General features: G+C 41.2%; 1 protein-coding gene across 1 annotated transcript in view; it reads left to right on the top strand.

The window, feature by feature from the left end:
* Positions 1–25,050, top strand: part of GRIN2B (glutamate ionotropic receptor NMDA type subunit 2B) — a 420,712-nt gene that overhangs the window by 219,771 nt on the left and 175,891 nt on the right. Inside the window, exon 5 of the mRNA XM_017528199.2 lies at positions 12,250–12,848. Within this exon, the coding sequence (XP_017383688.1) occupies positions 12,250–12,848 (599 nt within the window). The remainder of the gene's footprint in view (positions 1–12,249; positions 12,849–25,050) is intronic.

The following is a 25,050-nucleotide window of genomic DNA, read 5'->3' as shown; positions in this document are numbered from 1 at the left end:
AGTTTTGAGAACTGAGATTCAGTCATCTATGTCTTTTTAAATGAATGGCACACAGAGACTAGTCAGTTGAACTGGAGAAGGAAAATTTGGCATTAGACTACTTTCGTGACTTGCTTGGATTTCAGTTCGAAGGCCCACATCATCTCTATATTAGGAACACTGAAATAATCGATTGATCTGCTAACCAGTGTGTATAATTATTAAAACTGTTGGAGGGCTAGAGGAAAAAGGCCAGTGTAAAGAAATCAAATACACTGAGAGAAGAGATGAGATGAGAAATTATCATTCCCCAAGCTTTTCTGAGGAATAAAAATCTTAACAAAGTCAATTTGCAATCAATTGAAGAGAAGAAGGTTTTTTAACTAGGTAGCCTGACTTCATAAAGGACAAGTCCTGTCATACTAATCTAATCTTCTGAGATGAAAATGAAAGGCTGGGTAGATCATGGGAAAAGATTTGTGTATAATTCATTTAGACTGTAGCTATGATTTGAATGCGATGCTATATGGTATGCCCATTAGCTTTTACCTGACTGTTTGACGTAGTAGATATTAGAGGCTTATTGTTCGCCTGAGGACAAATACAAGGAACAGTTCAAGGCCCATTGTTACTTATGTTTCTTTTCACAGTCTGGCATTTGAATTGAAATGCACATGAGTGTCTACTTTGCTCACTGCACAAAACTAGTGGGAGAACTGGGAAAGAGGGGGATAAATAGAAAGAAGCTTGAAAAGTATAGTCGTCCAGAGATAGTGCCCTGCCTTCTCACCATTCTTAGGATACTTATATTCTAAACTTCATGCTGGCATTTAAATAAGGAACATCGTCAATAATTTTCTATATTCTTATCTTCTAGTTAGCTCACCTGAGGATGATGATGACTTATACTTCATGTCTATTTCGTCCTACGCCTGATAAGCATTTAATAAATATGTGGTTGATTAGCAAACAGTAATGTTACAAAGAATCAGTTGTTTGCATCTCCAGTAGAAGAGCACTGGAGAGTATTAATGTGCACTGAGTCCATCACTAGTTAGCCGTGCTAGTGGGTAGATGCATGGGATTGAAGCTTAAGGAATTCATGGAAATAATCTCTGTAACATGCTAGGCAGAGGTTAGACTTTTACTGGACTACTAGAGTCTAGTAGTACTAGACTAGGACTGCGAGGATGACTAGTAGTCACTCTGTGCTTCCTAATGAAACAAGGATGTGTAGACAGTTCAAATGAGAGCTACAGAGATGAATTAAAAAACCTGGGAATGTGTGCTGCAGTGGTTGGTGGGTGCAGCCTGAGCCTGACCTACATAGGTTCTCTTTCCAGCGATTACCTTGGGCAAATCCCTTCTTGTCTATTGGTAAAATGGAGAAGATACCAGGGCCTACTTCTCTAATGGTAAAATGGAAAAATATCAGAGCCTACTTCAATGGGATATGAGAATATATTCACATAGTGCATGCACAGCACTGAGCCTACTATAAGCACTCAATGAATATTGTCATAAGAACAATAAGAAATGAATTAGAAAGGGAGATTGTTTAGTCTTAGGAAGAAAAGGCTGAGAGTGGGCTTAGTAATAATCTTTACACGCAGGGTAATGACAAACCATCATCCATCTTGACATCAGTTTTGTTCATACTGACAATATTTTTCAGGGCTTATCATGTGCCTTCCACCAAGGAGAGCATGAGAGCCAAATAGCTTAATCTCCAGCATGATGGACACAAGAAAGACACAGGGATAGATTTCTAAAAGTAAAGTTGCTGGACTCACCACCTTACGTAACTGAAGAAAATTGTGGACTTTTTTTGAAGACTTGGGAAATAATCTAGTTTCACCTCACATTCTATAAAAACCGGTTTACTTGTGGTCCTACTATGAGCTGGACTAGTATGTTCTCAGGCCACTTTGCTTAGTGTCTGTTCTTTGAGATTTGGGGCTGGCATTTAACAGAGGGTTTCATCTGTGCTATAAAAGATGAGCAGATCAGCACCTTTAATGCAGTACCAAATTAACATCAAAATGTCATTGCTGAGCCATAAGGATACCCCCATTTTGTTTTGTTAGCGTGGATCAGAATTCACAGTCGGCTGATCTGAGCCTGATAGCTTCAGGTGAGTTGATTTACTGTCAGTTCTAAAGATAATGAGACTGCGTGTCACTCTCATGCTTGTCTGGGATGATTCATCTATAGGCAGAGGCCCCGTTGTGAAGGATTCAGATTAGCCATTAATAAGTGCTAGTATCTGATTATAAAATGACTCTACTCCAGAGTCTGACAAGGATGGGGGCAAGAATAAGCCCTGGGTTTCCTTCTGTTTTAAATAATAATTGACATTTTCTTTGGGAGACCTCTTTCTCTGCTTGCCAGCTTCCATCAGAGGAAAAGTATCCAGGTGAAATGCCATCAGCTATAGAAATGTTGGAGACCACTGAGTGTGGTCTGAAACCAGACAAGTGAACAAATTTCAAAATAAAAATGAGTAAATAGATTATTCTTTTACTTGCCAAGTTCTTATTTCTGGGAAAGATGTATCTTATTTCTATCGCTGTTGGTACCTGCCGTGAGGTACCATACCAACTCCCATGAGGACAACGGCTGCTTGTCCCAGCCTGGTCCATCTCCCAGAGCCAAGTTGAGATGGCAACAGCATTTTAGGTACCTGAAGTCCCACAGGGGAGAACAGCAATACTTGTTGGGCTAACAGTGTTAGCTGGTTAGGGCATTCTGAAGGGGTCTTTATCTGTGGAATTAGGACTGTGGGAGAAAGGAGGCAAAGAAGGAAAAGGTCTCAGCCTGGGCTGCAGTATTGATTGCAGCAAGCAGGGATGAGATGGACTCCAAAGATGTTGATAAGGTTAGTACTGGTAAGTCAGAGGGATGGGTTGGGCCAGAGAGAGTGACTCTTGACTGTGTTGGCAACTGGATTCTTAGCATTCTGTACCTTCTAAACTAATATCCTTTTTTTGTATGGAAAGAATACAGGATAGGCTATTTTCTAGGACTGTGAATGCAATTGTGTGATTAGAAAAACAGTTTTGCTGTGTTTCTCCCTGTATCCAGTTAGAAGCTGGGCATCCATCCTAGCGGATTGTGTTGTACTCTCAATGAAACTTCACGTGGTCATTCTCAGGAGAGTTAGAGATCAAGAAATTGAAGGGTAAGTGATTAGAAACACTGAAGTCTTGAAGATCCATTTTTAGTGCTAATAACTAGCAGCCATAAATGAGCCACAGTAAAAGAAAGAGTTGATTAATTCTGGAAAAGGAGAGCAATTTTCAGTATAAAGCAAACAAAATCTCAAATAAACTTGGATGCAACCAGTCAAACACTGAACACAATTTGTATTGCAGGCCAGGGCCTAGGGAGGGTCAGAAAGCTGGGGAAGATTGAACTTAATCCTGCCATGGGGTTGCCTGACACAGGGTGGATGTCAGCAAGCTCTGAGTCCCTACTTAAGAACAGATAACCCCCTTGTTGGGATTCAGTCTAGTGTGGGTATGCAGGAGTTTGATAGAGTCATGGAAAAAGGCAACACAGATGTGTTGACACTAATAATGCACTAATCATCTTGTTATATGGAACAGGAAAGGGTAGATGCATCAGACCCCAGCTGGCATCTGTAGATATAGGAAGCCCAGCATCGAGAATTTAGGCAGCTTCTCATGGACTGTGCAATGTATTATTCCGCTAGAGTCTGGAATAATAAGACATGAGGAAGTGATTTAGTCCTTTGGATTGGGCACATGGGAGGCACATAAAAAGAAAGGCTTCATCTGGGTGGCCATGTCTGAACCCAGCCAGCGTCACAATCAGTGCACCAAATCCTGGGCGTAAAGCAGCCCAGCCAGCTTTAGAAGATGGTATTGGTGAGGACAGTACTTGGCCCATCCTGGTTTAAAGATCAGAAGGCAGTGCTTGGTTACTGAAGTTCAAAGTCTTATAGTTGAATGAAGCTGGGACTCGAGTCGCAGGTGCTGACAAGTTGTTGAGGATTTTTTTTTTTTTTAATCTGTCTGTGCAATTTTATTTTCATTTCTGGAGCCCTTCAAAATGCATTGCCTCTTTTAGATGGAGGACCAAATTGGTTTGGGAGATGCGAATAAATTCAAAGCCTCTTTGATTGTGAACAGCCGTACTTTGCTATATGTGAGGAAGTAGTGATCAGTTTTCCAATCTAGAGACCTTGAAAAACACATTGCTGGATGTTTGGTGGAAAAAAAAAAAAAAAAAGAAATTTCTCAGAAAACTTCTTTTTGGATTTAGCCATTTAGGCTTGGGAAACAATGGCTTGTTAATCCGTGGCCAGACAGGCATGCCTGATCCACATTTTAAACTCAGCCATGCCTAGTCTCTCACTCCATATGGAGCTGGGATAGAAGGGCAAAAGAGCCTTTTGTTTCCGAGGGATCCCTTGAAGAGACCCATGTATCACTGTATCTAAAACCAGTGCTTGTGTTATTTTCAGCAACATATGAGGTACTAGCACTCACACTTAATCAAATATAAAATGCCTTTTCTATCCTTCTGCTTCTCCACTTCCCTTGGCATATGAACGTGATGTTCTGATCAAATGTGTTTGGAGAGATGGGAATGTTAATTTATTTGAGACAAATGTCAACATCTTTACTCTGAAAAATGCTGCTAGTACGTCAAGTGCCATCACTGGCTTGTACTTAACTCTGCTCTTTAGTAATAATCACAGTTCTTTTGTAGATGCTGTCCTTTCGGCTTAAGTGAAATAAGATGATTTTGATGACATAAGGCAATTTTGGATTTAGTATTTCATGCCTAATAAGAAATGATCCATTTTCCCTTTGGTTATTAGATTTAGTTTAATGATGCCTCTCATTTTATTCTATAAATGCCCAGATCTATATTTGCGTTGACCACGCATGATTTTATAAATTTGGCTAAATAAATTTAGCGTGATACTGATAACTCTACTACCTAATTAATACTTAGTTTAATATGCACACATATTAAAAAAATATGTTTAATATTTTTTTTCTCTATTCATTTTGTTTTTTTCAGCCCTTCCTATTTTCCTGCCTTCTTCCCTTGTGTTTATTTAAAAGTACATTTATTCAGTCATGGAACCTGATTGTTGCTGAACTTGTCAGCTTCCTCTTTTATAGAAAGGAACCTCTTAATAAAAATACAGGTCAGTCCATCAGAGAATAGGTTCGATTTGCATAATGGAGCAGACCATAGAGAGGAATTTTAATTTAAGATGAAATGAAACAGACTTGTTAAGACTTTGGCAGTCCTGATACCTTACAAAGGGGCACAAACATATTCTCGAAGTGGTCTTACTATCCTCCAGACCTTTTGCTCCCTTACTTTAATTCTGTAATTCATCTGGGTATCTTAGTGATGGGGAATTTGCCTGTTCCTTCTTCTCCTCTTATTACCTTTCCTGTTGCTTTCTTCAGGCTGTAAAATTGTCTCTGTGACCTCGAATATCAAGAACCTTGTAGACATTCTCAAAGTGAATGAATATCTTTAGTTTGTTTCTGTACTGTGGCTTAAATTTGGTTATTAAAGCACATCCAAAAAGAGACTCAGTCAGGGAGGAAAATGGGGCCAAATTCAAGTAGAAAGGACAATTATCTTCTGAAAGAACAAATAAGAAAAAGAATGCTAGCTTCTGCGGAAGTTGTTTAGTTATCCAGAGTGGCTGTTAAACTCGCCAGATCTGCTTGAATTTCTGTTCATGGGCTTTTGAAAACTCAGAATGTTCTCCTTTGTATGCAAGGGTTTGAAGAAAAGAATGGGTCTGGCATTTAACAGGCAGAAAAGATCATGATTCTCCATCAATACACTTCCATTGTGTGTTTCAGTCATGATATTTTTGATTAATGGTGAGGCTGGAGAACGTCAGAAATTTCCCCTATCTTGCAAGGCACTGCTCACGAAACTCTGACACTATCCAAAGCCATGCTAAGGAACTAACTCCAGCCTTAGTCACTAGAAAAAATGATGGTGTGATATCAGAACTTCTAGTCATCAAAGGAGATGATGATTTAGGATTGGGTGAGTACAGGAAAATATTTCCCCTTATGTGGGTAGAAGAAAGAGATTTCTGTCTCCCATATTCTGCTTCTCTTCTGTGCTAGATGTGGAAGGAGTGAAGAAGTACTCAGAGCTTCTCAGGACAGCTGGGTAACCCTGGCCTCTTAGCCCATCATTTCTACCCTTACCTGCCTTAATCTGGTGGAGAAAGTCTCAGGGAAAGCGTACCAGTTCTAGCCTTTTTCAGACACAGATCCTCCTCAAGAACTAAATTTTGAAGAACAGAAGGAGAATTTTCTTTTTTCCTATAATAGGAAAGGGACTAGGAGGAAAACCAGATTTATTTAATCTGCAACTATACTCGTGTCCTAACAGGATCATAATCCCTTTGCTATTATACAGTACTGAGATTTGAATAATGTGGAAGACTTTGAGATTCTGGAAAAATATAACCACAATTGGATAGCCAACAAAGATAAGTTAGATTTGAGAGCTATCTGGTTGCGGCATCCATGACCCCATTTTAAAAATTCAGATATTTACTGAGAGCACCCTATGGGCCAGTCCCCAATTCTAGGTGCTAGGTTATAGCAATGAACAAAAATATACCAATCCCTGCCCTCCTGGTACTCACATTTAGTTGGGAAGAGGCAGGTGAGTTCCTAATAAACATACCAAGTAATCATGTAGTCCACCAGATGGTGAGAAATGCTGTGGGAAAAAGTAAAAGCACAGCTGGATAAGGGGATCGGACATGCCTGTGACAAGTGAGGACAAGCTTCAGTATTCCACGGTGTGGTCAGGATTGACAGCACTTTGTTGGGAATGCAAGAGTTTAGCAAAGACATGGAAGAGGTACGTGTGTGATACCTGGAAAGCTGGAGAAAAAGTGTTTCAGGGAAGAGAAATAGCTAGAGCAAAGGCCTGGAGCAAGAATGTGTGAGCGCGTTCAAGACAGATCAGAGTGAGGGCTTAGGATCTGAGGGCCAATAGGGGTTCCAAATCAAGGGTGCTGGCTGTTTCTTTGTAGTACTTTGAGAAGCCTTTGAGAGTTTGTGGTAGAGAAAAACATCTTATGATTTAAGTTTACAAAAGATCATCCTTCTTATTTGTTGAGCACTAGACTGGGGGATTGAGGCAGAGCCAGTGGTACCATTGAGCAGGCTCTTGCTGGGATTGGATGGACCTCAAATGTTGTTGGTAGATAAGGAAGACTGCAAATGGACATTGGCGTTGTCAGTATCAAAGTCACCTGCATTTTACAAGAGGAGTTTTAGTGAAGTGGTGGGGAATGAAAGTCTGATTGGAGTCAGTTTATGAGAATGGGAGAAGAGGAATTGGGGGAAGTGAGTATAGATGATGCTTTGAAGGAGTTTGCTACAAAGGGGTGTAAATAAGTGACTATAGCATTTTCTGCCCCTCTGACCAGCTACAGCAGGGATCCCCTCACATTTTATAAAAGCATAGTTTATGTACAACGTTTCAGGCCTGCCTTATTTCTATGAGGTAGATATGTGCTATCAGCATACAAATATGAAACTATACGAGATCATCAAATTCATTTTACTTGCTTTTCCAACCAGTAAGCAAAACTTCTACAATATTAATACAATGAACACTAGGAAAATATTTCAAGTGTCACCTAGGTATCTAGACATGAACAAGATGTAGTTTATACTCTTGAGAAACAAATATTTTTAGTGGGAGAAGGCAAGTATGCATGTTTACTGTGTAAGTATGATGATGGGGGCATGTACAAAATGTGATAAAAGCACAGGGGAGATAGAATTAAGTTGACCAGGGCTAGTTAGAAAAGACGACATACATAAAAGACCTGACATTTGAACTTGGTCTTAAGGATAATCATAAAATTTTCCAGCCCATGTACTGGGGAAAAGCCCTCTGTTAAATAATAATCCAGCTCTTATTAGAATGCTTACAGTGACAGAGAGCTCACTACCTTATGAGACACATTCCATTTTAAGAACCTGTAATTTTTACAAATGCATTTCTCCTATTGAGCCCAATAATGCCTTTTAATACTTCTACTCATTGTTGCCAGTTCTCCTCTCCTCTGAATTTAATGGGCAAAGATTTGTCTTTCTACCAAATAAGTCATTTCAGTATTTGAAAATATATATGTTCTGTTTGAAGCAATTTCATTTCAATATTGAAAAAGGGAAAATGGATAGAGTCAAATTCCCACAGAAGCAGACTCTGAGTCTGAGGTTAGAGTGCAAGGGGGTGCTCTTGAGATCAACACTATGAGCGGGAAGGGAAGATTGGATAAGACTGCCCACGAGAAGTGCAGGTGTGATGCAGTATTAGTGGAAGCTCCAGAAATCCTGTGGGGGAATTCTGAAGATAAACTGACCCACTGGAGTTCTCCAGAGATAGGTCAAGAAGTCTTTATACACATGTCAGCCAGTCATTGAGTGCCATTTATCCCAGGAAAGGACATGGCTTTTGAGAAGTGGGCTTTTTCAGCTGAGGCAGTACCCAAAGGGACTGGGTGAGAGCCTATTGCTAGGGGCACTGCCAGACATTGGGGCACTTAATCCTTTATTTATGAGGTGGATCGATAAGGGATCCAGATGATGCAGAAGAGGAACCTTACATACTGCTAATTTTTGGGGCAGTTATTTTCTGAGGCAGATAATAAGATGAAAAACACTTCTTTTTGCTGCTTCTTATTAGCAAATAAACACCACAAACATCTAAGTGATGGGGGTCCCACATTACGGTTCTAGACTGTTAGGGTCTAGTGTATAATTCTACCTTCCCTGTATTGCTTATTCATCTGTGTTAGGATGGCCCTTTATGCAGGAATGTGTTAAAGATGCTCTTGAGGTGAGTTGAAGAAGTACATTCAGGTAATAAATTCAACGGGGATTCTTCACTAGGAGGTTACTGCTCCAAGGACCCCTGCATGTCAACATTTTATAATGACATTAGAGATAAAAATGTAAGTGGGGAAGCATAGTGAGCTGCAAACAGAATTATATCTCTGTCCTTCATCCTCAATGACTTGTGGTAATCACACTGCATGCTGGGTGCCTGCAAAGATGGATGTGTGGCCACCAGTCCTTTCCACTCTATGCACACATGAAGATTGCCCTTTGATTTGTGGCTATGGCCATAATTTGCAAAGCCTGTCACCATTTGCAACTTATAGCTAGCCTAGAGTTTCACTGAAAAAGAGCTGTCCCATTCCTGATCACTGTACACCAGATTGATGTGTCAACTAAATGAATAATCCTGGACTACTCATTATACCAGGAAACATTGGCCCAAGCTATTATTCTGTTTCTTGACTTCTGTTTGGCTTCATTAGCCTCCTTTGGATGTCAGATAAAATGGTCATCTAAAGGATTCTTATTTAATAAAGGATTGGCAAAATAAAATGGTTGCACTGGGCATTGATGGGGGCAGAGGAGTCAGGAAAAGGATCAGATTGTGGAGGACAATAGAACTGGAAGGTAACATAAGGATGTGGTTGGGGATGATGGAGCCATATCAATTTTTCTCTTTTCTCACTCTCACTATGCATTGGCTTCCTTCACACAGTAGCTGGCAGTGTCCTTACAAGCCATTTGCAATTGGGGGAGAGAGAGTATCAAGAGAAGGCGAACAGAGGGGAGGGGCAAGCTAGTATTTAATAGATTGGTTTTCTTTTACATTTGATCTCATTAACATGAGCTCATTGACTATGGACCCCCATGACTTTTGTATCTCTTGCTATGCATTTGAGCCAGCTGTGGTTTCATAGCACATGAACTTTGCATGTATTCAAGAACCTTCCTGTGATAGGATCTGTTTGTTCATTTATCACAGAATAGGTAGACCTGTTTTGTTTGCTTCTGGGATCCCTTTTATCCCAAGCTCATACATCTTAAAGCATATTGGACAGTTTCTTCCCTTTGCTATAACCACTGGGCTTGTGGAAGCTCATGCGATCATATTTCTCATTTTGGGAATCCGCTAATTTTTCTTTAGCTGGAAGCATGACAGGAAAACCAATGGGTATCTCTTTAAAGTGACAGCTATTCTAGGGGTGTTGCCTGCCACTGGACTTACTTTCCTGTCATGGTCCTCTATAGGCCACTGATAATTCTTGGAATAAAGTTCTATTGTCCCAGATTTCCACTTGTCTTAGTCCTTTCAGGCTACTTGTAAACTGGGTAGCTTGTAAAGAACAGAAATTTATTTCTTATGGTTCTGCCGTCTGGGGACTTCAAGATGAAGGTGCCAGTAGATTTGGTGACTGCTGAAGGCTCATGCGGTGACTCACAGAGAGCGCCTTCTTGCTCTGTCCTCGTAAGGTGGAAGGAACAAGGCAGCTCTCTGGGGCGTCATTAATAAGGGCACTGATTTCATTTATGAAGGCCTCACTCTCATGATCTAATCACCTCCCCAGAGACCTCATCTCTTGATACCATCAGATGGCATCACCTTGGGAGTTAGGATTTCAACATACGAATTTGGGCAGGACACAGACACTCTGACCCCGGCCCCACAGTATTGTATAACTTAACAACAAGGTCAGCTTTGCCTACTCACCCATTCTTGGTACCTCACCCTCCCTGCTTTCCTGAATTGCATGGTTCTATGCAACTCCTCTTCAACTGTATCTTTAATTCTAGAAAAGAGAGCCCTGTTGAGCACCATTTCACCCTTAGCAGGAAAAATTACTCCTATATGACCAGGCATCCAGGGTTTCATTCTGGGTAGCCTATGGAAAATGTGAAAAGTTCAAGCTGTGAGAACAAACATCCCAGGCAGAGCCAGGGGGCTGGCAGCTCTCATTGCCGAATCAGGATTTCTGGATACCAGCTGGTTATTTCCCAATCTGTATTTTTTTTTTGATAAGCGGTGCCAAAGAAATACTCAACAATTTCTCAGCTGCTCAACAATATATTCCTGAACCAAGAAACCACTATATAATTTTGTTTAAAAGCCCAGCTCTCTTGTAACTGTACTTTGAAGCTCTTACTGGGGGATAAGAGGGAACTGCCCCTTAGAAAAAGACACTGTGTTGTTAGCCTGGATTGTTATAAAATGGAGGTGAGCCATGGGATAGAAGATAGGGAGCACAGAGCAAGAACAGAGATACCATTACCCAGGAGGAAGTCAGGGGAGATAGTCAAGAGAGGAGGACAAGGCTGAGAGGGTGTTCATTTTGTGGTTTCAGATTCATCTAGCTAAAAGTAGAGATAAAATGCAGGGCTTGACATCTCTGAACAGCATGTGAAACACAGCTTAAAATGGGAGACATTTAAAATGGCTTCTCCTTGGAAAGGAAGGAGGAATCAGAAGATGCTCAGAATTGGCAGACGGGTGTGTGTGTGTGCAATACCCAGATCAGACTGAGACCTGTGGTGTCCTGTAGGTCAGAGAGAGAGCACGTTTTCTACATGTCTGCATTAAAACTTAATCAGATATGAGCTCAAATGGCAATAATTTTAACTTGCAGCTTAAACGTATTGTTTGAGCCTTATTCAATTCTGCATATCTTATTATCAGAAATTAGCAAACTAAATGTGCTATTAACTTAATATGTTTATAGAATACACACTGATTGAATTTCACACTATACATACTTCTCCCTGATACCTGCACCTGAATACCATTCACCTTCTGGACCACTGAGCTTATCTCACCTCCCTAGATAGGTTTATGTGTAGATCAATGACATTTTTTGACTGTTCACTCTGTGACCGAGTGATACACATTCACTATCAAGAAATCCAAAATCCTTGAAAAATTGAAAGTATGTATGTGTGTGTATATGTCTGCATTAGCATGTGCCTATGTGTTTGTTTAACTCATTTAACAGCAAAACCTGACCTGAACTGACATGAGGCCGTTTAGAGCCTTTATTTTGTATTATGTGACTCTTCATACGTTATGCTGTAGAAATATAACATATTTGATTTTGGGGAGCTTCCCTGGGATCTGGTAGTAGCCCCAAGGATTTTAGACAAGGCAAGTGTAGTATGGACCTAGCTCGATTTTTCTGTGAAGTCTAGGAGATAATTTTAGGAAGAAAGGTATTACAAATGTCTGCAACTTAAATATTTAAAAATATTTATTATAAATACAAATTTTTAAAGCCATTTAATAAAAATAAGTAATGAACACAAATCTTTGTATCCACTTGGTTCAAAATCTCCATTTACCATCTTTGGTTTGATTTTTTTCTTTCTCTCTTTTTTTGTCCTATTCTTTTTCTAGGATGAATCCTCCATGTTCTTCCAGTTTGGCCCATCTATTGAACAGCAAGCTTCCGTAATGCTCAACATCATGGAAGAATATGACTGGTACATCTTTTCTATTGTCACCACCTATTTCCCTGGCTACCAGGACTTTGTAAACAAGATCCGCAGCACCATTGAAAATAGCTTTGTGGGCTGGGAGCTAGAGGAAGTCCTCCTACTGGACATGTCCCTGGATGACGGAGATTCTAAGATCCAGAATCAGCTCAAGAAACTTCAAAGCCCCATCATTCTTCTTTACTGTACCAAGGAAGAAGCCACCTACATCTTTGAAGTGGCTAACTCAGTAGGGCTAACTGGCTACGGCTACACATGGATCGTTCCCAGTCTGGTGGCAGGGGATACAGACACAGTGCCTGCGGAGTTCCCCACTGGGCTCATCTCTGTATCATATGATGAATGGGACTATGGCCTCCCCGCCAGAGTGAGAGATGGAATTGCCATAATCACCACTGCTGCTTCTGACATGCTGTCCGAGCACAGCTTCATCCCTGAGCCCAAAAGCAGTTGTTACAACACCCATGAGAAGAGAATCTACCAGTCCAATATGCTAAATAGGTGAGTGTGGAACAGAGGGCACACTGATGGTGGAGATCAGAGGGGAGCTTCAAACACTGGGGTTGAAAGTTCAGAAACCGCAGGAATGACAGTTCAAGATGGCAGCAGGTTGAAGCCTGGCCTTGGGCGTGGCAGTTGGTCATGATGGGGGTAGTGTTTTGGATGCAACCTTGCCAAAACAACTTTCACTTCTTGAGCACTTACTGTGTGTTAGGTGTTTACGTGTTTGCATGTTTGGCTTCATTTAATCCTCAAAACAACTCTGTAAGTCGGGTTTTAACAATTGTTTCTATTTTGCAATACAAGAGAATAGGCTTGGAGGCATAGATTATCCAAAGTCATGGGGCAAGTGAGCGGTCAGTTTGGAGTTGAATCTAGGCCTCTCTGATCCCCGAGTACTACTTGATCACTAGGTAGGATGCAGGAGATTTAGCAATAAGGGAGGACTAGTCCAGTTACCTTTGGAATATTGCTATGTTGTAGAGAAAGTGAAGAACAGGTTATGCAGGGTCTGTAGGCATATAAAGGATATTCTTTCCTTAAAGAAACAGGCTTGGCTTTTGTCTCTTTTGCTTCTCAGCCTCTGCCTTTAAGGGTGAGGCTGCTGCTATAGAGGTGGCTTTTGTGGTTGCTTTTAGTCTGGTTTGTTGAGCAAGACCTCATCTTGCATACTTAGCCACGACTGCAGCGTATCTCCCGTGGGGTATTAGATGACTATGTGGGGTAGAAGATTCTATACTATACTTTCATGGTTTTATTATGTGTATAAAACTTGTATGTATATACATTATAAAAATTCAAACTAAGTAGAACACAAAGAAGTGTGTTTTAAAAATAAAAATAAATCCAACTAATTGGAGATAATCATTATAGAAATGATTAGTGAACATCTTTCTAGGTATCTCTCTGTGCATGTGCATTTATATGGATATAAATCTACAGTTTTACATATATGGAAATATAAGAATATTTGCTGTTCAATAGCTTGATTTCTTTCACTCAACAGTGTTTTGGACATCCATTTGAAATTATTTTTAATTGTATCAAGAGGTACAGAAAGGTATTCAGAAAAACCATATGCATACTCAGGTATTCACCATCTCGCTTAGTAAATAAAATATTAAAAGGTGTACTTGGGATGTTAAAAGAACATAGAGTAGAGGTTGAATGGGTAACTTCTGGAAGGGAGCTGGGCTGCAGTCTGTAGAGTAGAGCTTCAGTTCAGGGTTGAAACTCAAACCAGGTTCACAGTAGTTATATTTGTGATCCAATTTTGATATTATTCCACCTTCAACTCTCTAGACATTGCTCTTTCCATCATCCCTAGGTACTGCCCCTTGCTTGGTGCAGATTATCTTGGTTTTCCTTCTACATCTCTGGTTTCCTTCTATTCCAGTTCCATCTGGGGCTCCTTAGCACACTCCTGTTTTATGTGTCTCTGAAATATGGGCACTTCTCGGGGTTCTGTCCTAGACCCTCTTCCTTTCTCATCCATTCCCAAGGATACAATTAATGTCTGTATATTTTCCAAAGTGACATCTCTGACTGGAACCTCTCCCGTGAGCCCTAAATTTGAGTCCTTAGCTGTGGCCAGATATGTTTCTTTAGGTTCCATGAGTACTCTGAACTCACAGTGTTCAAAGCTGAACTTCTGTCTCTTCTCCCACTAGTCTCCCACCCTCTCCTAGCCAAATCTTCACTGTCTGTAAATTATATTTCCTATTACAAAGTTACCTAAAATAAAAATTTCCAAGATGCCCTTGGTTCCATATCCCTGACACCTCATGGTCAATCATACTGTTTGCCCTGGATTTTAGTCCCCCCACCCATACCTCTGGAATACTGTTCTTGTTTTCATCTCCCCTACAACATCCCAGCCTATTTTTTCTTACGTGAATTACTGCAGGGCTTCTTACATGATCTTTCTCCTCGCAGTTCTGCTGCTTTTCATTCTACAATGCAGCCAGGGTGATCAAAACTAAAAATGTCATTTCATCATTCTCTTGCATAATACCTTTCAGGGGCTTTTCATTGCCCTATAATGAGGTCCAATCTCCTTAATACGGTCTATAAAGCCTTCAGCCTCATGGGCCCTGCCTATCTTTCCAAAATTCTCTCATGCTGTTCTCTGCCATGCACGCTACCTTCCTGCAACACTGAATTTAGTTTAGTTCTTTGAAAACACCATGCTCTCTCTTGCTTCCAGCTCTTCATCTCTCTGCCTTAACCTTACTCTCTAGTGTGCCCCTTCCCACCAACATGTGCTGATGTGCCTTTACTTGCCTCATGCTCTTCATTCCCCAGATCCCTCAGGCTTCAGTCTGGGCATCACTTCTGCTGTGAAGTCTTTCCCAAGGCTTGGACTAACATCACTGCATTATATGCCTTCACTGCATCTTGTACTTTTCCGATAAAGCCACTCTTCAAACTGGCAATTGCATGCTGTGTTATCTCCCTTCCCTGTGAGCTCTGTGAGAGTAGTGACCTTCCCATTGCACTCATTTATCTGACCCCATTTCCCACACAGTGCAAGGCACAGAGAAGTGAATGGTGCCCTCCAAGACTCAGGGCACACCTGCTCTGCAGGAGCCTTCCTGTTCTGCTGTCTTTTCAAGATAATAAAGATTCCGTTGAAAAATAAACTGTTGATTCAGTTCTGTAGATTTAGTTTTCCTCCCACTGTTTTTAGTATTAAATTCAAATCCGATTCAGATTATTTTCCCAAATGTTTGCTAATTAAAATCAAAGCTAATGATTAAGGATTACTAAGGCTAAAACATCTGCCCAACAACACAAAGAAATCAAGTGAATGTTACCTTAAAGTTCATAAATATGGTCCAGGAATGCCTGCTTTTAACTTAAAACTTCCGCTGGGTAAACACCGATCTGCAGATATTATTATTCCCTGCTTAGTTTATGTTACATTACAATGTAAATGTCATTTCTGAAGCCTGGTCTCTAACCACATATCTCTGAGATCACAATTGGTTTTACCCTTTGTTGTCATCTCCCTGAGGCCTGAGATGCTCCCATGTGGCCACCCAGGAAGGTGGCCCTATTCAGTCCAAGAGCTTATTGTCAAGATGGCCACAGAGGCCCACATCCGTCTTCTCCAGTGTGGCAGTCCTGCAGGGAACAAGGATTACATAGTGTAGATTATTCATCAATTCCTCAGGCACCAGTGTAGAGCAGAGAGATTGAGAGAGAGAAAGGGAGTCCAGCTTCACTTGATTTCCCAAATGTACTGCTTAAGAAGTATCTTCAAATTTACCTACCTACTTCTCCACTAAGACATTTCATCTGCAAATTACCCCAGTTCCCTGCCTTTTCTTGGGTTCTGCATCTACCTGCCTGCTGGACATCTCTCCTGTCCATATACCTGCATCCTTCACCTGTCTCCATTGTCTTTCTTTTCCTTCCTCTCCATCCAGATACAGCTTCTTCTAGTTCTTGACTCTAATCATTGCCTGTTTTGAGAATATTTTAATATAGTTTCCTATCAGGACCCAGAAAGGATTGGGGCTGACTAACGGTTTATAGAGTTAGCCCCAAATCTGCAGTTTTATCACCAGGCACAGCATGCTCAAAAGCAGCAGTGGAATTCAATTAGGCACATTCAGTTCAAGCTCCTCCTACTGACCCTGGTCTGAAATCAGACTCTTCACCGGCTTCAGAGCTCTGGTCTCACTAGGGTCACTCTTTTAAATAACAAACCAAGCAGCCACACCGTTTAGCCACAGCAGGAAATCTTTGCAAATAAAATTGCTGCAAATGGCTGGTTGTTTTATAAGGATGACTTTTTCTTTGGCCTGCTGCTTTCCTCTCAGCTACTGCAGTAGGAGGAAGGCTCTCTGGGAGATTTCTGGGAGTAGCCCAGCCCCAGGATGACACTAGGGTTGTAGGCTAGGAAAGTGGCTTCTCCTTTCGCTTTCTGAAAAGGCAGTACCATTCATAGCCCCTTTCCTCCCTAGAAGCATTGTAGGGGGAGGTACAGCTCTTATTCACACCTCTCCAGATTGTGGCTTGCTTTCTATGTGGTGGAAGTTTTTAAGTCTAGATTTCGGGGATGGAGAGAAGAGGTTATAGGATATACCTCAATCCCAAAGAGAGATACATATTTAAAGTAATTCACTTGTCAGTTACCAAAGGAAAAAAATATTTTTATGGCATAAAAATCATTCTCAGAGAGGATCCTTAAATATACTATCTCAATTCACTATCAAATGAACATTATTTATCAGGTGTGAATCCAAATTCCTCACTGATAACTTCTTACCTCCTTGAAGCTTGGCCCTCTATAGACTTAGTGATTATTTCCAGGTAGTATCTGGGTTGCCTGGAGGAGGCATTTTTCCAGCGTTGCAATAAAAATACCTAAGCCCAGTTAAATTTGAATTTCAGATAAGTAGTGAATAATTTTGTTAGCATAAGTCAATCCTAAGTATTGCATGGGACATACTTATATCAAATGAATATTTGTTATTTACCTGAAATTCAGATTTCATAGGGCTCTTGTATTTTTATTTGCTAAATCTGGCAACCCTACTTTGTACACTTACAAGAATTAATTTTCTGTTGGAACTTCATAGCGTTCATTTGTGCCTTATTAATAAATATAGTACGATGCCCTATACTATGGCCCAAGACATCCTAAGCTAGTTTTCTTCCAACTGAGAACTTTAGTTGATTGAAAGAGCTGGAGAATTTCTTATGCTATATATTCTCTAAGGGAAGACTTTTCTTGGTTCTTGAGAAAAATCTGAAAATCTTTTGGTACTAGATGATCTGAAAATGTTTGGAAAATGGTTACATCAGTTGTCCAAACCCATCTTTATCCCCCTGAGCTGGGAAGAAACTGTGAGTTTTTAGCACCTGTCTACATTTTTCATTTATCATTTCTCCAAGGAGCAGTTAGTGGTTATTTTCCTTCTCCATGTGCTCTGTAATGCTCTGATGGTCTGTTTCTGTCACTCACGTGATGGTACACCTGCCACATACCTCTGTGGTCTCTTTCTGTCCTGAGAAGCTGCTGCTTCTCTTCATACAGAGCTACTTTTGGAACCTGTAGAAAGAACGGATGCTATTTGAGATAGATGGATCTTAATATAGCAAACCTCTTATGAATCTTGCCTAATTACTTTTCCCCAGTGTCTTTAGTTTTCCAACTCAACATTTGTTTCCTCCTCCCCCAAATTCTTCTTTCCCAGTGAAAGTTGCCATCTCAAAAGGCTGGGTCCTCCCGGCCCAGCCTTTGAGGGATGGGAAAGAGTGACTTTGAATAACTGATGTGAAAAAAAGTACTTTGTTCGATTCTTAATCAAGGAGCTGTGATAAGCTCAATCTTCCTACAACCTTGAGGCAAATTCCCCGTCTTTGGAACCAATGTATGAGCCAGATTGTTCCCATGGGATCCCCATTTGCCTCTTGGCCTGGAAAGTGATGAAAGGTTAAAAAATAAATGAGGAATTGAGTCAATTAGTTTTTAGACATTATGGTAAGAGCTGCTTGGTCATTACCCATCTCTTATTCGTTATTAAGTGTTCACTGAGTGCCAAGCACAGGCAGATTTATGGTAAGGCAAACATGTGTTATAGGTTCACTTCACTTAATCTAATTTACATGTGAGCCAACCAAAAGGTTACATGAATGCATAATAATAAGTAGTATAGCTGGCACTGGCCTTTCATCTTATTACAGAAGTGTACCAAAGTCTAAGGAAAGCCACATTTTTATGTATATGCATAAAAATGCAAATTTTAATGCAAAATATTTAGTGAAATGACACACACCTGTGTATAGAGGGAGGGGATGACTTCATCTGCTTAGTGGCATAAAAAGATATATAAGTTAGGAAAAATAATTGAAGACCCTAATAACCATGCTGGAAGATATTCAGTGCTTATTGTAGTTCAGGCATAGCAAAGCATGTGTTAACATGGACACAGGGAGGGAAGCACTACACACTGGGGTCAGCTGGGGGGAAATAGGGGAGGGACTGTGGGGGGTGGGGAGCTGGGGAGAGATAGCAAGGGGAGAGATGCCAGATGTAGGTGATGGGGAGGAAGGCAGCAAATCACGCTGCCACGTGTGTACCTATGCAACAATCTTACATCTTCTTCACATGTACCCCAAAACCTAAAAAGCAATAAAATAAATAAATGGGGAAAAAAAAAACATGTGTTAGCTGTATACAGAACAATCATTGAATGTGAGGACGATTCAAACTCTTCTGTTTTCCTCTAGTCTTCCACATTTCTCATATCAGACATAGAGATGGTCATTTCAGAAAGTGATTGTTGCTTCTTCTCCCTAAACTCAAACTTGTGTAAGGCATTCTCAAATATTTAAACCTCAGAACCCATACAGGATTCTTTCCTTAATCCCGATTTAATTCTGTCGCTGACTTTTAAGATTTAAAACTCACCCATAATATAGGTGGTAGTATTTTCTTCTTTAGTCTCTTTGTTTTTCTTCCTTTTCCTCTTTCTCCTTGCTTTTATTTTTCTCTTTGCCTTTCTCCTTTTTGCATTTCTATAAAGTCCAAAATGGATTCCTATCATCCATTTTGCATTGCTATAAAGGAATACCAGAGGCTAATTTATAGAGAAGTGTATTTAGCTCACAATTTTGCAGGCTATGCAAGAGGCATGGTGCCAGCATCTGCTTCTGGTCAGGGCCTCAGTAAACTTCCACTCATGGTGGAAGGTGAGGTGGGGTAGTGGTAGGCATGTCACATAATGACACATGAAAAGCAAGACAGCGAGGGGAGGAGGTGCCAGGCTATTCGGGCAACCAGCTCTCACATGAACTAGTAGAGTGAGAACTCACTCATGACCATGGGCGGGCATCAAGCCATTCATGAGGATCCACCTTTATGACACAAACACCTCCCACTGGCTCCATCTGCAGCACTAGGGTCACATTTCAACATGGGATCTGCGGAGTGGGGGAGACAAACATCCAAACTATATCACTCCTTTAAAAAATTAGTATGGTTTAGAAGAGGGGGCCAGGAGGTAGAGGGTGAGTAGGGAAAGAGTTACATTTCACCCAGGATAGTGAGTGGGGTGGAGAATGCATATCCATGCTGGGGAAGAAGATACAGATGGAACATGGTCTATGTAAAGGAACAGGAAGGTCTTGAAGACAGAAGCAAACCAGAGAAGGGCAATGGCTCTCAGTGGAGAAAGCAGACAAGCCTCATTCTGAAAACAGATTCTGCCTCAGAAAGGACGTGGGTTGGTGACAATGGCACGGGTTAAGAAGCGGGTCATAGGTATATATTTAAATCAGCCCCAGTTGTCAGCCAGGCTGCAAAAGTTATGAACTCCACCGTTAGTTGCCTTTTTGAGTACTTACTGCATCCCCAGCGCTGTGCGGTTACCTAATTTGATCCCTGCAAAAATCCTGATGCAAATGTCCTCGAGACACATTCCCTGATCACCCTGTTTAAAAGGGCAACTTGTATTCCCCCACCCCCCCAGCCCTCTCTGTCCCTGTCTCCTGCCTTATTTTTTTGCCATAGCACTTATCTGATATACTGTTTAAATTATATTTTAAAATATTTTGTTGTTTCCCTCCTCCCAGTAGAATTCAAGCTCAATGAGAGCAAGGTGTTTTTTTAACCTTTGTATTCCCAGCACAGTAGGCACTTGATAAATATTTATTAGATAAAAAAAGCAGGAATGAAAAGGCAGGAATCGTTATTCTTATTTCATATGTTTTTAAGGAACCCGATGCCCAGGATCCCCAGCTCAGGCTATGTGATGCCAGAGTCTGGCCTGATCTGCCTTGGGGGTCCTGGATTTCAGCCCCTCACTGTGTAGCACATTAAGGAAGCTTTAAAGAAAGCTCAGCTTTCCTGAGCATCAGAGCATTGGAGCTGGAAGAGTCTTCAGTGCTCATCTAATCCAACCCTTTCAATGCAGGTCTTCTTAGTGAATAGACACTGGGATGGAATTTACATATGTGAAAACACAGTCTCAGAGCAGTCATTCCTCTGTCGGAGGCCAGGCAGGTGTAGAAGCCAGGTATCCTGGTGGCAGGAGCTGTGCTCTGTAGCTGGAGCATGCTGCCTCTCCACTGCTTGGCCATGTCCTCAGAAGGGCAGGCATGCAGCCAGGGCTTCACTGTTAACCTTTGCCCTGACCTGGCAATGTCCCCAGGGCTCTTGTTCCCTTGGTTCTTACCTAGACAAGGATGCAAATTCATAGTTAATGGTAATCGAGGCTGGTATTATTTAGGAATTGAGTGGGAGTCCTTTCTCCATCTGCTCTCTCTTCCCACCAGAGGATAAAGGCTGGCTGGGTGGGGGTAAGGATGGGGAGGAGTTGCCAGAAAGCTGGAGTGCTGTCATTTCTGGTTACATACATGGGCTGGAAGCCTGAGTGAGGGCTGGACCACAGCTGTGCAAGGTCAGCTTAACTAACATGAGTTTCCCGAGAGCAGAGATGGTTGTGTGGCTTTCACATCTACATGAGATCTCGCACAATTTAAATAGATAATGGTTTGAATCTTTCTCTTTGTTTCCTCTCAAATGTTGCTGTCAGGGATGCTTAGGTGGTCATGTCCTGGAGAAAATTCTCCAAGATCTGATGTGGCCAATAAGGATTTGGAAGAAGCAGTGCATTTAAGATGACTGCTGAGGGACCTGAACAACACTGTAGATAGGACACGGGAAAAGCCAAGGAGGATATGCGGCAGGAGCTAGCAAGAGAACCTTCCCTCCGCTTTCAGAAATTTTTGGTGGCACATCCTCTTCCGGGAAGACACGGTGGGGTTAGCTCGCCCAGACTGGTACCCGTCTCCAAGCTGAGCTGGCTGGTCACACATAAAGGAACTGCTGCTGACAGATTAGAGCTCCCCGCGGCTGAAATCTGTTCCCTCTTGTCCAGCTTCCAGCAGCAGCAGCCGGCCGGGGGCTGCCCACTGCTTCCCTCAATGCTCAGGCCTTTTCTTTTCCTCATTCATTACTGTTCCACACCCCACCCTCTGTCTTTCTTTATTCTTCTCTGTCTCTTTCTCTATTGGGTGTTTTTTCATTGATCTTTTGCTGCCCCTCTCTTCTTTAGCCAGCTTTCAGTTAAAGCTTTTAAATCCTTTACCTTTCTGTGTTCATAAATGACCGTCTGAGGAATTCTTGCATGCACACACTCGTATTCATGTGTGCATATTACACATTCAGACAGCACCTAATTTACGTATTTATATTTGCATTTGTAAAGTGAACAGAGAATTAAGAAAACTAGATAAAACACTTTTATGTGTTGCATTTTTCTAATTCTTTCTATTGCCGAGACTCTTTAGATGATTACATGAGAAAGGTTGAATATGGGATAGAAATTGGGAGGAATTCTTAAAAAATGGCTTCCCTGGAATTAGCTCTGATGAATATCAAGAAAGTATTTTCTTTCAATCTGATTCCATTGTTAAAGTCTTGATGGCTGTAAGGACGGTCACTAAATATATCTAGCATATTTATTGTTTGGCAAAGGAGGGAAACTTAGTAGTCAAGTGGTTTTATGTATTTTTGATGAGTCTATAAATGAATCTTCTTTTTCTAAAGTTAAGTTCTCCCCTAACAAGCAACAGAAATAGCCATGAAAGCCACTCTGTGACAATATCATGTTATTGTAAGGGGTCCTTTTCACAGTTTTCCAGAAGAGATTATATATAGATGGGGTCCAGATGGCGATAGGTGTCAAAATACATATAGTGTCAGATAGAAAACCCAATGATCAAAAACTTCATTGTTCATCATTATGGCTAATAATGATAATAAAAGCAAGCATTTTCATACAGATAATCTTCATGTGTATCTTCTCACTAAATCATGTAATAAACACGTGAAGGCTTCTTTTATTCACTGCAAGGATTGGCTGTGGACATCAACAGAGAAACCTTACATGCTTGCTTCCCAGAGTTATTTCCAGACACTCTCACCCACTTCCCACCCCACCCCCCATTGAAAAAAATTCTTTCAGGCACTTTTGTTTAGGTAAAAACCAGCACAGTAGAGCATTATTATATTATAGTTCATTATTACACAGATTTTAATAATGTGTCAAACTTCCCTCATTATTGACTATAGAGGAAAAGGTGTGTGTGTGTATGCACACATGTATTAGCGGCTATGACTCAAAATAGTGGACTCCGCAGTCTACACGGGTTCATTGCCCTCACTTCTGTCACATGTGCTCACATGTTCACATGCAGACTTGGCTCTTTTACCTACAGGACAGGAGGTCACATATTCAACAACCTGATATATCTAGAACATAACCGCCAGTCATGAAGAAAGCAGAAAAGGGGTCTGAGTGAAAATCCCTGACACAAAACTCTTTTTTTTTTTTTTTGAGACAGAGTTTCGCTCTTGTTACCCAGGCTGGAGTGCAATGTTGCGATCTCGGCTCACCGCAACCTCCGCCTCCTGGGTTCAGGCAATTCTCCTGCCTCAGCCTCCTGAGTAGCTGGGATTACAGGCATGCGCCACCATGCCCAGCTGATTTTTTGTATTTTTAGTAGAGACGGGGTTTCACCATGTTGACCAGGATGGTCTCGATCTCTTGACCTCGTGATCCACCCGCCTCGGCCTCCCAAAGTGCTGGGATTATAGGCATGAGCCACCGCGCCTGGCCTACAAAACTCTTGCCCTAAAATGACTGCTGTTTCTTGTCATACAGAGTGTCACTCAGAGCACATTTACTCTCTGTTTCCACATACTTCTAAGAAGTTTGTGGGCAGTTGGGTTATCTATGTGTGCAGTCCCAGTAACCCAGAGCACATTTAGGTAGTCTGTCCAGAGCTGGGATGACAGCTGCATGTCATCAGGACCCAGATGCCTGCCAGCTTTCCACTCTTTCATCCATTGGATATGTCCTTCATCCCCATGCCTCGTATGGTTGCTGGAACACCACTTTCAAGCAGCGGATTGAAGTTAGAAAGGAAGAAAGGTAATTCCTGTCCCTGTTTAAGAAATTCCTCTAAGTCTCACACTTTGCTTATAGCCTGTTAGTTGGAAATCAGTCAGTGGCCACAGCTAGCAACAAGGAAAATTGGGAAATTTAGCTTAGTTTAGTTTTAACCTGGGCAGTAATGTGCCCACTTAAAAATCAAAGTTCTAGGCTGGGCGCAGTGGCTCACACCTGTAATTCCGGAACTTTGGGAGGCCAAGGCAGATGGATTACCTGAGGTCAGGGGTTTAAGACCAGCGTGGCCAACATGGTGAAACTCTGTCTCTACTAAAAATACAAAAATTAGCCGGGTGTGGTGGTGCACACCTGTAATCCCAGCTTCTCGAGAGGCTGAGGCAGGATAATCACTTGAACCTTGGAAGTTGGAGGTTGCAGTGAGCAGAGATCGTGCCACTGTACTACAGCCCGGGCAACAGAGTGAGACTCTGTCTCAATCAATCAATCAGTCAATAAAAATAAAAGTTCTGTTAACAAGTAAGAGAGGGCCAAGGCCATATCTTTGTTAGACAACTTTGAGATATTTGCTTATATGATTTCCTAGCTAACAACAGCTTAGTTTTAACAGACATGATGCTAGGGATCAGGGAGGCAAGCCAACAGAATAAATAACAAACAAAATGGAAAAGGGTGGAAGATATTAGAAATACTCAGCAGAAAACCTTGAAAAGCAGAGTTGTCTAACACCATTTGGGGAGAATAGTCATCCATACCCTGGAAAGCATATACCCTGTGTGAAAGATCCCTGTATAACAAAATAGCATAGTCATTTTAGTCATCAATAAGAGCTTAAATTATATTGATTTAAGATATAAAAAGTCAGAGAACTCTGTAATACCTTTCTGAAATTTTCCATTAAATGCTTCCTATAATCAAGAAAAAGCCTGTACTTAAAAATACTAAGCTTCAGCAATTTAGAAAATTTATTTTTAAAAAAGATTATTGAGTTAATACAATGTGCCAAGGGCTTTATATAGCATAATTTAAGCTTAAAATTATTGTACAGGGATATGATTACCTCCGATTTTTAGATAAAGAAACTGAGATTGCCTGGATGAGGGGGCTCACACCTGTAGTTTCAGCACATTGGGAGGCTGAGGCAGGTAGATCACTTGAGACCAGCCTGGGTAACACAGCAAAATCCTATCTTTACAAAATACAGAAAAATTAAATTAGCCAGGCATAGTGGCATGCACCTATAGTCCCAGCAACCCAGGAGGCTTAGGTTAGAA

This window comes from Cebus imitator, unplaced genomic scaffold (genome assembly GCF_001604975.1).
Source record: "Cebus imitator isolate Cc_AM_T3 unplaced genomic scaffold, Cebus_imitator-1.0 Scaffold2, whole genome shotgun sequence".
Classification (NCBI taxonomy): domain Eukaryota; kingdom Metazoa; phylum Chordata; class Mammalia; order Primates; family Cebidae; genus Cebus; species Cebus imitator.
This window is presented reverse-complemented; position numbering and strand designations above follow the sequence as displayed.